Source organism: Pinus tabuliformis, chromosome 3_1 (assembly GCF_031772625.1).
Source record: "Pinus tabuliformis cultivar Carrire ecotype Pingquan chromosome 3_1, CPIR1, whole genome shotgun sequence".
NCBI lineage: Eukaryota > Viridiplantae > Streptophyta > Pinopsida > Pinales > Pinaceae > Pinus > Pinus tabuliformis.
This window is the reverse complement of record NC_142301.1, coordinates 316,208,575-316,222,134: the sequence shown is the minus strand read 5'-3', so window position 1 is coordinate 316,222,134 and position 13,560 is coordinate 316,208,575. Positions and strand designations below refer to the sequence as shown.

At 41.7% G+C, this 13,560-nt stretch overlaps 1 protein-coding gene across 1 annotated transcript in view; it reads right to left on the bottom strand.

Annotated features, from left to right (window-relative positions):
* The window catches only part of ABCG31 (pleiotropic drug resistance 3), a 92,010-nt gene that overhangs the window by 64,127 nt on the left and 14,323 nt on the right, over positions 1-13,560 (bottom strand). The window contains exons 10-15 of the mRNA XM_089411271.1: positions 13,279-13,435; positions 13,101-13,166; positions 12,780-12,955; positions 12,342-12,674; positions 11,956-12,246; positions 11,740-11,823 (exon numbers count right to left, since the gene is read on the bottom strand). Coding sequence (XP_089267397.1) covers positions 11,740-11,823; positions 11,956-12,246; positions 12,342-12,674; positions 12,780-12,955; positions 13,101-13,166; positions 13,279-13,435 — 1,107 coding nt within the window. The remainder of the gene's footprint in view (positions 1-11,739; positions 11,824-11,955; positions 12,247-12,341; positions 12,675-12,779; positions 12,956-13,100; positions 13,167-13,278; positions 13,436-13,560) is intronic.

Genomic DNA, 13,560 nt, shown 5'->3' with positions numbered 1-13,560 from the left:
ATTAATGGGCAAATACCAATAATATAAATTTAAAATGTATAACGTAAAAATAATTATAAAGAGATAGATGTTAAAAATTAAGCTAATCTTAAAAGATGGTTATATAATTATATATCTTAGAATATTAATAAATTATATTAATAAATTAATAAAATGATAAAAAAAAAATTAAAGATAAGGTACCTAGTATGAACCTAGGACCTTTATATTAAAAACAAACAAAAAAGAATATTAAACCAAAACTCATAATACGTATCAATATACCTTTAAAAAGAAATACATATCACGTGACATGGGAAGGGTGTCACCATAAGGAGAAGCAGTGGGTTGCTGGTAGAGGGGGCGGCCACCGCCAAGAAACAGCATATAGGGGGCAGGGAACAGTTTTGGAGGGGCATCGGGAGCAGAAGAAAGAACCAAGGGAAGAGATATACTGAAGAGGGGCGAAATTCAGAACGAGAGCCTTGTTGTTCTGAGGTTTCTGGGCACGGGGGAATAGTCTGCTTCAATTGAAAAGCTTACTAGACTGAGTATTGAGGTTATGCTCAGTTTGGCTAGGTGGTTTCGATCTTTTGGTAACAGAAGCGGGAGCAGCTTGAGGCATCATCAACCGCAAGAATACAGGTAGGTACTCCATACCAAACTGAGTAATTTAGTTATATGAATGTTGGTTAAGTCATTTAAGCTACAAACATATTTGAAGAAAACACATATTATGTTTTAGAGCTTTACATTTCTGGTTAAATGACTCAGAACCTTACAAAAGTAGTCAGAAACAGTAGATCTAGGAAACAGCAGTCGGATGCAGTTCTACCGGCTTCAGATTTGGATCACCAACGGATGCGGCCCTCAAATAGCTCCAATACCATGTAGGAATTTACAGGGTAAGTTCCTCAGACAGAACACCAAAGGACACCGCTAACAAATAGATCACAGATCAATACACCAGTATTGTTGACGTGGTTAAAACCCTCTAAGAGGGAAACAGTCCATGGCCTGAGCCAACGCAGCCACTTCAGGCAATTTATTAATAAAAGAATGAAAATTTACATAAGCTTCTCTCATGAATGGTTACACTACAAATGACCCTCCATGCTCTTTAAATAGAGATCATGGACCAATCGGGTGTTAAGCCATGGATCAAGTGTCGGTAATACCGAGGAGAGAATGAACCGTCGAATCACTACATATCGTGACCGTCGGATTGTAAGTTAAAAAAGTACATAGTAAAGGAACACACTTTACCTAACTCTACACTAGACCAAGTTATACTTAATTATTTCCTATGTGTCGGAATATCCTAACAATATCTCCAAGAATACTTATCGGAATCGGATGATCTGTAGATCAATCCTACACCTCTCGATGAGAGGGATCCAAGAAAAATATCAGCTTCCATTAATAGGATGACACACATGGAGTTTGGCCCTAGTTGCCAATTTTAACAGAAAGCTACTCCATGCACTCTTTTGGAACTGCGTCACCCTCTTTGGAACTGCATCACCCTCTCTGGCTCTGCGTCAACCAATCAGCTCTCAGTCTATCCCACTGAATCACCTCAGCGCAGCCCCAGAAGCTCTCTACATCCTCTGCGTCAACCTCTATGGCCTCTGTGTCAGCTTCTTTGCCCATTTGCATCCTCTGCACTGGCCTCCTTAACCTTTGTGTCAGCCCTCCTAGGCACTGCGCTGCCTCTTCCAGCACTTTGCTGCCTCTCTGATATGTATTCTTTAGCCTTCAATGGATCGAAATCCTCTTGTTGAACTGCCCCTCGTTGCAACTGATCATTCACTTGATTTCCTCAGCAAACCCTGCCCCAGGAAATCGAATTCTTGATCTCTCTTGGTGTATCTCCCAGTGTTCCATGAGGACGCATCCCACAGGGTTAGGTGCACGCACCCCTCACACTCCACGCACCCGAGACGGGGAATCTACTGGGCGTGCGTTTCCCCATGCACCCTTTTTGGGAAGTCTTGGGGAGACGCAAGGTGTTGAAGTTTCTAAGTCTACTAGTTAGAAACCCTCCATGCCCTTTACTGATTTATTCCTACCTACTTGTTTCGTTACTTAACAAGTTATTTACAATGTAAATACTAAAAATAAACACTAGTGCATGCTCAACATATTACAGATCATCAACTGAAGGAAACAAAAACAATCACAACAAATGACACCATTATTTTTGGACCAATGTCCCCGGAAAAACCCTGTGGGAAAACCAGTGCAGCTATCTAAGGGTTTTCTTATTAAGCAATTTCAGAGTACAATCTGGGTGCCAAATCCAGCTTACCCAACAAAGAATTTCCTTGGCAGTAGTACCTCTCAATCTAAGACAAATGTTTCGGCTGAAAACCCTGGATAAACCCTCCGGCAGCTCCTCAGCTTGAATCTGCCCCAGAAACCCCAGCGTCAGCCTTTTTGGACTGCGTTAGCCTCTCTCTGCCCAGCACTAGCCCTGCGTCACCCTGAATGGGTCTGCCTCAGCGTCAAGGGGCCCTACGTCAGCCTTCTGGCCCTTTGCGTCAACAACGTTGGCCTCTCTGAAGCACTGCGCAACTCCCAACTGCCTCCGCGTGGCCCAGCGTGAGCCCTGGCTGCTACTGCATCACTCTCTCTAGCTCCTGCGCTGCTCTCCCGGCACTATCTCTGCCTCTTTGTGTCTCTGTACTCAATGCCCCTCAGCTGCAACTCTGATCACCGATTCTATCTCTCTTAGCAAACTTCGCTCTAGAGAATAGAATGACTGATCATCTGGTGTACTCTCCAAGTGACCCTCAAGCCTCCTCTTATACTTTTCCTGTTGACATCTCAATGGCCGAGATTAAGTCCCTAATCAACGTCTAAGATTAGATCTAGCTTGATCCATATCTTTTGGACCACTCTAACAAAGATTCATATTAATACACATTAATATTTTATTTTCCCTAAGTTTAGACTCAGGGAATCCATTAAAAATATTAATTATTTTAATATCTCATGACCTGCTTAGAATCTGCCCAAACCATTTCTGGGTATTGGAGATCTCATGTGCCCCAACCTCTCCACCAAATTTCATGGCTAAAGCACATCCAATGCTATGCCAAATAAACACAAGGGGGTGCGTTTCCCTAGTGTGGGGGACGAGACTCCCCAAAAGGGGTGCGTCTGGGCGTCCCCCCTCAAAACTTTAGTATCTAATATATAGTATATGGTAATACACTAGTATTTTTTGCTTTCAATTTAGGTTCTAGAATGATGAATGATCAATGATGAATTTAATTTTTAAATCAATGTAGATTGTAGAATGATGAATGATGAATGATATGGATCAATGTATTTGAATATTTCATTATTGAATTTTTTTTATTGAATCTCATGGTATGGATAAATAATGATTATGTCATATGAATGATGTATGTATCAAAATGAATGATGAGGATGGATCAATGTATGTCATTATATAATTCAATCATGAATTTAAATTTTATGTGTGGATGAAATTTCAATTTTCAGTGTATTGGTATCCATATTACTATTAGTCTATTTAATAATTATGCTTTCATTACTGAACAATGAATATGAACTTGAATTATATATATATATATATAAAATAAAAAGTTATATACCCCGAAGTCCCCCCGCACCCCTGAAATTTCCCTAAAATTTGAGGGTACTCCTACATGTCCCCCTTGTGCGTCTCCCCGCACCAGAGTCTTGGTGGAACATTGGTATCTCCAACTAACCCTCAAGCCTCCTCTTATACTTTTCCTGTTGACGATTCAACGGTCAAGATTAAGTCCCTAATCAGCAGCTAAGATTAGATCTGGTTTCATCCTCTTTATTTAGAACTTTCTCACCCATTTTATATTAATACACATTAATATTTTAATTTTCCCAAGTTTAGACTTAGGGTCTCATTAAAAATATTAATTATTTTAATATCTCTTCATCCAGGTGGAATTTCTCCAAACGATTTCTGGCTCTTGGAGATCTCATGTGCCTTAGCCTCTGCACCAGTTTTCATGGTTAGAGCACATCCAATGTTATCAAAAATCAACACTCCCTCTTAGTGAGAAATGTGCTCTAGTAATGCTTCACCATAGAAACATCAAACTGATCTTCTGCATCGGTACCTGTGTTGATGTTTGGCTGGTGCCTCACATTCCCTGCATTGTTGTTTCCTGTACTGTTGCCCATGACACTGCCACTGCCACTGCCACATTTGTACTGCAGCTCCCTCTCAACATGCTACATCATGTTGCCCATAGCATTGCCACTGCTAACTGCTGCACTGCAACTCAGTTACCGAGAAGTACGTCACTGACATCCCAGTTAGTGTGGAAGCCTCGTGGTGCTGAACACGCCTCTTCTGCTATCACGTGCTCCCTTTGCTACCACTGCGTTTTTGCAAACACCTTTGTGCCTCTCGCACCACTGCAACCTCCACTGCGCTGCCTCAGATTTCTGCACTCTAGCACTACCTTGTCACTCCATCACAACTTGCTCCACCCTGTTAGCCTCCTGTTGCAACAGGGTTTCATCTTTCATGATTGACATTTTTACATGCCAAATATGTCATACTTTGCAAGCTGCAGTGTTCCATATTTCCACAAGAAGGCCATGAAGTGTGCTAGTCCAAATGCCACTGCTGATTCCAATTTTGATGAGTTGTTCCAGTTTTGAAGAGTTTTCATTTAAGGGAGGTCCAAACAGTCTAATCTTGGTCTCCCTAGGTTTCAATTTCCTGTTTTAGAATATAGAGAATGATATCTGTCCAAACAGTTTAATCTTGGCAGATCTGTAGATAGGTAGAGAATCAAAGAGACCCAACTGCTTAATCTGGGCCCTGGCAGAAATAAGTGTAGATTTAGATAGGAAACATTCAAAAGAAAAATTGTAAATCAGGGTCTGCAAGTCTAAGTGCACCCAAACCAAAAAGAAGAAAAAATGTTAGGAAAGTAGGCCGGGTAGGTAGCTGTGAGGTTGCAGAATGATGATTTATGATCAATTTTGTGTTACAAAGTGCTTCATCTTTACAGATCACAGTGCAGGCAGTTTTCATTCAAAGGAGCTCAAAGGTGGACATCACTAACTCCCCCTTCTTCTAATTCCCTAAAGTCACTTACTAACTTCCCAAAGAGGTCAAGATCTGCTTGATTCCTCTTAGTTTCATCATCATCCATCTCAGTTGCCTTGGTGAAGATCTGCTTCACTCAAGGATTTTATTTCTTTTCAAATTCTTTTCCCCAAAATTAGCCTAAGGTCCCTGACCTTAGCGCCTGCTTATCATCTCCATATTAACTACTAACTCTAGTATATAACTCCCTATTAGTTTTCCCCTTCCCCTACTAAAACTATGCATATAAAATTCCCCTATGTAAATATCCCCTCCCTGGCAATATAGCCATATTTTCTTCTAAGTCAGGGAAAAAGCAGTCCACCTGGGGCTGTTTTTAGCCCATCTGAGTCATAGAAGGAGTTAGATGACACCTGGTCATGCTAACAACCTCTCCCCTAGCCCTAAAAACCCTCAAAAACCCTCTTTTCCGCCCCCTTACCTTAAGTTTTGGGCAAAAATTGTTAAACCCGCGCGCATTAAACCCATGTTTTACCCCTTATCCCCAAGCCCCAACTGTAAATACATTAACCCGCCCATTTTAAACCCCATAACCCACTTTCCCTAAGTTTACAACCCCCGCCGCACATTATTAAAATCGGAATATCCCTTGTATATTCCCTTCCCTAACTTCCCGCCGCCTCAACCTTCCCGCCAACCGTCCGATCGTCCTACGCCCAGATCAACCGTTGACGGGCCATCCCATCTCTGAACCGCCCGAAGGTTAGCGTCCGGGAGATGGGCGGTATTCCCGCCGTACCTCCCGCCACGCGTCACCTCCTGGGCTGTGGCGGAGCCCCCTCTGACAAAACCGCTCATGCCCAAAGGCGGTGCGCCCCAAAACCGGAAACCACCCCTGCCCGGTGACGTCACCTGCTTGCGTCACCCCCTGCCCAGTCACCATGACACGTCACCCGCCTGCATGGCCCTCCTGCCACTGTACCGCTGAGTCACCTGCCACGTGTCCTGCCACATCATCGGACCCGCCGTACTGCCACGTCACCTCCGTACGTGATGACGTCATCCCGCCACGTCATCATGCTAACATCATCCGTCGTACAAAGTCACGTCATGCTGACGTCATCAGCATTTTTAGCGCGAAGGGCGAAAATCGCACTCCGGAGCCCCGGAATCAGTTTCTGAGGCAGTTTTTGATGAGCGATTTGCGCCTCATCGCTAGATAAATTAGGCCTGAATGGGGAATCTTTAGGGAATCTTTTAATATGCAGCCCCCAGCAAGCCCGAAAGGCGCCGAATGACCCCTTTTTCTTCGCGAAGCTTGCCGTAAGGAGCAGAAGACAGTTCTAGAGGAAACAGAGGCCAAACAACGACCATTAATTTGTGATTAGACCCACAGCAAAGGAAAACAGCGGCCCAGTTTATTGTGAAAGAGTATCAGAGGAAGAAGATGAGCCAAAGAGTATCAGTCAAGATTTTTTAGGGGCTCGAAGCACCTGAAAGTTGATGAGCCCCCCAGAAAGTCAAATCAAGAGGCGTAAGCCCGTCCTTGCCTTCAAATCACAATTAAGGCATTCAAAGCCACCAGACAGCAGAGAAACAGAAACCCATACACATTTATTTCATAAAACACTGCACCAAGCCACCGAGGACAACATCATTTACTCAGTTTTGATACGACGGCCCTCAGCGCAGCCAAAGATATTTTCATGCATTTATTTCAGATAGGATTAGATCAAATTAATCATTCTTTAGGACCTGTTTAGGTCAATATGTAATAAAAGTAGTTGTAGAGAGTTTTTCCTCTATATATCGCCCTCTACATTGTTACAAGGGTTGGTTAATTGAGAATTTTCACTAGAGACTCGCATTGTATACCTGAGTTTTTTCTATAATCAAAGGTTGCTGCTTGGAGAGCAAACTGTCTGCTGTAAATGAATGTTTTGAAGATGTGAAGATGGAACCCTTGTGCTGCAGTCTGAAGCAATAAGTGCATCTTACCTCTGTTTATTGTTTACCACTATCTAAATAGCAGAAAGAAAGAATAGCTTAGAATTTGTTTAAGTACACTCTATGCTCAATTTCTGCTATTTCTTTATGTTTTCCTCTAAATGAATAGGTTATGAATATGAACTCCTCCTGGCTCATATTTACCCCGATTCACCTGTGTTGGCCAATTATCTAGGGATTCTTTACTGCCCCTCGGTAGAGCTCTGTTACCCTCATATGTTAAGCTGATTGAGAGATTCTTAACTGCCTCTCATTACTTAGCATTATTTCTATCATTTAAACCTGAAATATTGTTTCATGCGCAGCTATCTTGCTCCATTTTCCTCTCTTGTGACCGAAGAAATGCACCAGCAGTTCTCCTCCTCGACTCCACGCCCAATGGTTTGAAACTTCCAGACTATGCCTTGCCTCTCTGTCAGAAAACATCAATTTTCCCACCAAAAACAAAACAAAAACCCTCTGAACCCAAAACCTAGCCTAAAATCCTTTTCAACAAAGCTAAATCTGAAAGAGAGAGCCCTCTCTGATTGTAGGTTGGCTAGAACCTGCAGTCCAAAGTTGGTCTGTGGTTACCTCGGCCGTATCCTTTTCCGGAGCTTAAGGACAACCTGAGTGATAACACACCCGACACCTGTCATCATGCTACTGCCTTTAAGGGCTCCCGTAGCGGGATGTGATCCAAGAGTTTGGGCACCTCAAGGATCCTGCCCCACATGTAGTCCTCCTGATTACAACTCGATGTCACCCCACCTCTTCTCTAGAGGTGCATAAGCACTCATGGCACAATCGTCATCAGTCTCGACATCCTTCTCCGCCTTTGTTGGAGTTTTCTTTGAGTCGGAAGCTTCTCCCTTGCCTTTCTTCCTAGGGCACTGAGATGCATAATGTCTAAGCTCCCCACAAATGAAGCACTTGACCTTGGAGATGTCCTTCTTCTTCCTTTTCCCTTGTTGTCCTGCAGATGCTAGAGACGCATCCTCCTCCTCCTCTTTCTTGACTCGAACTCCCTTACCACTACTCTCCACCTTAATCAACCTCCTAATCTCTTCCTGTCGAATAGTTGCCCACATATCCTCCCAACTAGGCAGAGTCGCTCTGCCCAAAATGCTTTGGACAAACGTCTCCTAGTCCTCAGAGACTGCATTCAAAGTAGTCCTGACCAAAAACTTGTTGATTTGGGGTAGCATCGAATGTGCTCTAGCCATGAAAATTGGTAGAGAGGCTAAAGCACATGATATCTCCAAGACCCAGAAATGGTTTGGGCAGATTCTAACCGGATTGGGAGATATTAATATAATTAATATTTTTAATGGAGTTCCTAAGTCTAAACTTAGGAAAAATAAAATATTAATGGGTATTAATATAAAATTGGGTTAGAAGGTTCCAAAGGACATGGATCAAGCCAAATCTAATCTTTAGCTGTTGATTAGAAATGTAATCTCGATCGTTGAAGGACCAACAGGAAAAATATAAGAAGAGGCTTGAGGGTCAGTTGGAGAACACACCAGAGTGATCAATCATTCGATTTTCTAGAGCGGGGTTTGCTAAGAAAAGTCGAATCAGTGATCAGTTTGAAGCGAGGGGAAGTGAGTACTGGACAGAGAAGCAAGGAAAGTGCCGAGAGACTAACACAAAGGCAAAGAGGTAGACGCAGAAGCTAGAGCAGGCCACGCAGAGGCTAGCTAAGACAGTGCAGAGGCCATAGGGCCTGCATCATCCACGCAGAGGGCAGCAGGAGTGACGTCAGTTACTTAACAAGTTATTTACCATGTAAATACCGAAAATAAATACAAGTACAGTATCAACACATATAGATCATCAACTGAAAGAAACAAGCACGCAAGTGACACAGTGATTTTTGGACTAGTGTCCCATGAAAAATCCAATGCGGGAAAATTGGTGCAGCTATCAAAGGGTTTTATTATTAAGCAGTTTCAGAATACAATCTAGGTGCCAGAAATGGCTCGCCGAACAGAGAATGCCCTCGGCAGTAGTACCTCTCGGTCAGAGATAGATATTCCAACTAAATCACCAGAGGAACGATCCCACAACAACACTGCAACACTTTTGCAACTCTTTGTTACTCTAATAGGGACTGCGTCACCCTATCCAGCTCTCCAGCTCCAATCTGCCCCACGAAATCTCCCACCGTCAGCCTCTAGGGTCTGCATCAGCCTCTCTGGCCCAGTGTCAACCTATTTGGCCCAGCGTCAGCCTCTCGAGGCTCTGCATCAACGTCTGGAGCCTCTGCATCTCCCACGTTGGTCCTCCTCAAGCTCTGTGCAGCTCCTGGCTACCTCTACGTGGCCTCTGGCTACCTCTGCGTGGCCTCTAGCTGGCTCTGCATCAACCCTCTCTCGGCTTCTGGGTTGATGCTCCCGATACTATCTCTGCCTCTTTTCTACTGTATTCATTGCCCCTCAGCTGCAACTCTGATCACTGCTTCGATTTCCTCAGCAAGCCCTGCCCTAGAAAATCGAATTCTTGATCCACTCAATGTATTCTCCAACTGATCCTCAAGCCTCTTCTTATACTCTTCTCATTGACAATTCAACGGCCGAGATTAAGTCCCTAATCAACGGCTAATATTAGATCTAGCTTGATCCATGACTTTTGGACCATTCTAACTCAGTTTTATATTAATTCACATTAATATTTTATTTTTCCTGAGTTTAGACTTAAGAACTCCATTAAAAATATTAATTATTTTAATATCTCCCAAATTGGTTAGATTCTGCCCAAACCATTTCTAGGTCTCAGAGATCTTATGTGCTTTAGCCTCTCCACCAATTTTCGTGGCTACAGCACATTCGATGCTACCCCAAATCAACAATTGTGGAAATAAGTATTGTCCTTGTTAAGTTTTGAAGTTGACCAAGTTGGAGCTTGGATTTGTTGAGAGGATTGGAGTCCTCAAGTAGACCAAGTTGGAGCTTGGAATTGTTGAGAGGATTGGATTCCTCAATTTGTCCAAGTTCGATCTTCGATTTGTTCAAGGTCAGAGATTTTGTTGTACAAGTTGGAGCCTGATTTATTGTAAAAAGAGGATTCGAGTCCTCATTATCTTGTTGATAAAATTATTTTTGTTCAAATTCTTGTGTTTTGGTTTAACTTGTGATAAAAATCTTAACTAGCATAATATAACAATTGAAAGAAATACTAATTCACCCCCCTCTCAGTATTTCCAACATCTCCTTCAAGAATTCTATCTTTCTACATAACATGAATCTACTGCTGCTACATTCACCAGTCTCTTCCTTCATTGGATGTAAATTAAACTTCCATCCTCTCCAGTTTAGTTCTGCCAAGTACAAAATTTGGTCTCTCCTTGTCATTGGAAAGTGATTGTGTCTGGGGACAAGTGGATGATTCAGCAGGATGACAAAAGTAAGATATGAGTACTAACAGGCATCACTTGATGAAACAGGGCCAACATATAGCCTTTCAAGAGGTAAATACTTTGTTCAACATGGGAGAAGTTTCTACAATTATATCAGATTTAGCTTTTCCAAAATTTGGCCCAGATAGCTTTTCTGGGGAAGCTGTAGATACACTTCAAGTTGGATCCAAAATGGATACACCATCTGTCCTTGTAGGGAAGGGGGAATCAGGTGTGCATACTCTGTAGCTCCCAGACGTGTCAATCTTGACATGCACATATTTTGATTTCTAATGTAATATATGTTGCGTTTTCAGCAACAAAAAGGAATGCAATGCAGCATGTGCGTGAATTATGCCTGAACAAACATTGATATGAAGAATGGCCCGCACCAAATGTATGCTACATTTACACTCGTACTATTTTGGCAGATCATGGCATGGGCATTTAGGAAAAAAGTATAATATTTGATAAAATCCAAATCCAAAACTGTATTTCTTGAGTTCCATCTCTACATGGCTGAGGGCCTATATATTTCCATTATAGTGACAGTTTCAGAAAAATGGAACTAGTGGCAATCCACGGGAATAACCTCAAGGATCGCACCAATACCACCTGATTCTGTAAAATCGATCCAACATTGAAAAATTCATCATAGTCAATCAGCATTGTAGGGAACCTCTGTGTTTTGTGCAAATTGAGATTTCACATGGCACCTATTTTTTTAATGGTGATTCACGGACACTGGCTGGCCACTACATCCACAAGAAAATCTAGGCAGATCAACCCCGAAGGGAATCACAAATCCTGCCGGCCAAACTAGCAGGGCCTAAACCCAAGAGCATCGAGGAGAATTGACCATGTGACCTCCCAATCGGTGAGGTGCTTAGCAACGGGAACTCAACCAGTTGAGCTAAACCTTAGGGCTTCACATGGCACCTATTACATGCCTACATGCAATCATTCAATATGATTTGAAACAAAAATTTTTGTATAGCCTTTATCTTAGCTGTTAAGACAAGAGCTCTAAAGAGCCATACATAAAGATCCTCTTGTTTCAATTTTATGCTTTGTTATCTTAAGAGGGTAAATATAATAATACTATGTTATTTTTCTCCAAATTCATGAGATTAATAGATCTTTAAAATTTAGTTTGCATTTATAGAAGAAAGAATTAACAAAATGGATAGAAACTCAAACTAAATCCATGGTTACTATCCTTGCTGTAGGCTTCTTCTCTCAAATAATAATCAATAAAAAGTTGTAAGGACTTTCAATTTACAGCAACAAATTCTACCTGAAAATAATCAATCATTTGTTGTGAGTTCGGACCAAGAAGTCCCCCATAGATAACTTGTCCACCCCGTTTCATAAGTAACAACTGTCAGAAAATGATTCACTAAATGAGTATTATATATGGTCTTAAAATTTCAAGTAATGGTTCTCTCCATGTGTGTAAAATAGACGTGTAAACATATAATTAAAAGAAGGAAGAAGAAGAAGGTTTACAAACCTCATCAAATGCTTCAAATATATCTATACTTGGTTGATGAATTGTGCATACTACTGTTCGACCAGTATCCACAGTGTTTCTAACAGTTCTCATTACAATTGCTGCTGCTCTTGCATCCAGGCCAGAGGTTGGTTCATCCATAAAGATAATGGATGGATTTGCTACCAGTTCCACAGCAATAGTAAGACGTTTCCTCTGTTCAGTAGAAAGGCCAGCACTTCCTGGAAGACCAACCAATGCATCCCGCAAAGAATCAAGCTCCACTAACCTCATTACTTCATTTACAAAGGCCTGCAGTAACAAAGTCCTGAAATTCACCTTCAAATAAAAATGAATGCATTCTATGAGAATCAATTGCACAGCAGTAAAAAGTATATGCAACTTACTTCACGTGTTTCCTTGTCCACATCTCTAGGAAGTCGTAGCCATGATGAATAAACAAGGGACTCTTCCACTGTTACTTGAGGAGAATGTATGTCTGTCTGTTCCACATATCCTGAGATCCGTGCAAATGTTTCTTGAACTTTGGGATATCCCGAGATTCTGATCTGCCCCTCTATATATCCACCTGTTTTCCTACCAGCAAGCACATCCATAAGTGTTGTTTTACCTGCTCCACTTACACCAACCAAAGCAGTGAGCACACCAGGCCGAAAGACTCCACTCACATCGCACAGCAACCGCAATCTATTTCTTTCCATGCCCTCAATATCGATTTCCTGCAAAAAATTTCCAATGAATTTGCCTTCAATCAAAATTACATATCCTTGTCATTGAAATCGGTTCATCAAGTAGAAATTTGACTCTTGTAAATCCCTATTTACCCTTGGTACATCAACATCATAATTGATGTTATAAAATGTCATTGCTAATGGTTGAAAAGGCAAAATCATGCCAGTCTTTGGAGCATTTCGTTCATTACTCTCTAAGACATCAAATTCGTTGGGGACAGACTCCTGATAAGTTTGCCGCTGATCTGTTTCACTGCTTCCCAAGTCTCCTGAAACCAAATAAATTAAGAACATAATCTAACTAATTCCACTAGATGGTCCACTTTAGGAAAGTTTCTACACTTTTTGCATGCAAAAAACAGCACGGTTAAAAAATTCATTAATTTCCTTTAACCGGGGATGAAAACTTCTCACCACTTCTATGAACAGTTTTTTCTTTCAAAACATCCTCAGGAACCATTGCTTGAGGTTTACCAAGGGCTGCATGCAGTAAGCAAGAAATGGTTGTAGAGATGATTTCAAGATACCATGCAAAAGATTAAATTAATCTTATAAAAAATAACTGAACATTATTCAGAGTCTAAGGTCATACGCTGTAAATAACGCAAAGCCAATGTCCCCAGAAAATTGAAAAGGACTGTGTAGCCTATTAGCACACCAACGCCAACCCAATACCAATATCCCCTTCTAAAAAGTCCATGTGCTTCGAGAACATTGGATCCAAGGGTTCCATGTCCAGAGGGAGATGTCTGCACTAGCACAGAAAGTATGTAATATATCTTTATGTCACTTGCAAGGAGAAGAGTCGCATCTCTGCAGAATCTCTATGCAAATAATAAAGAATAGCAAACAGTACTTGATAGAACGCCCTCCA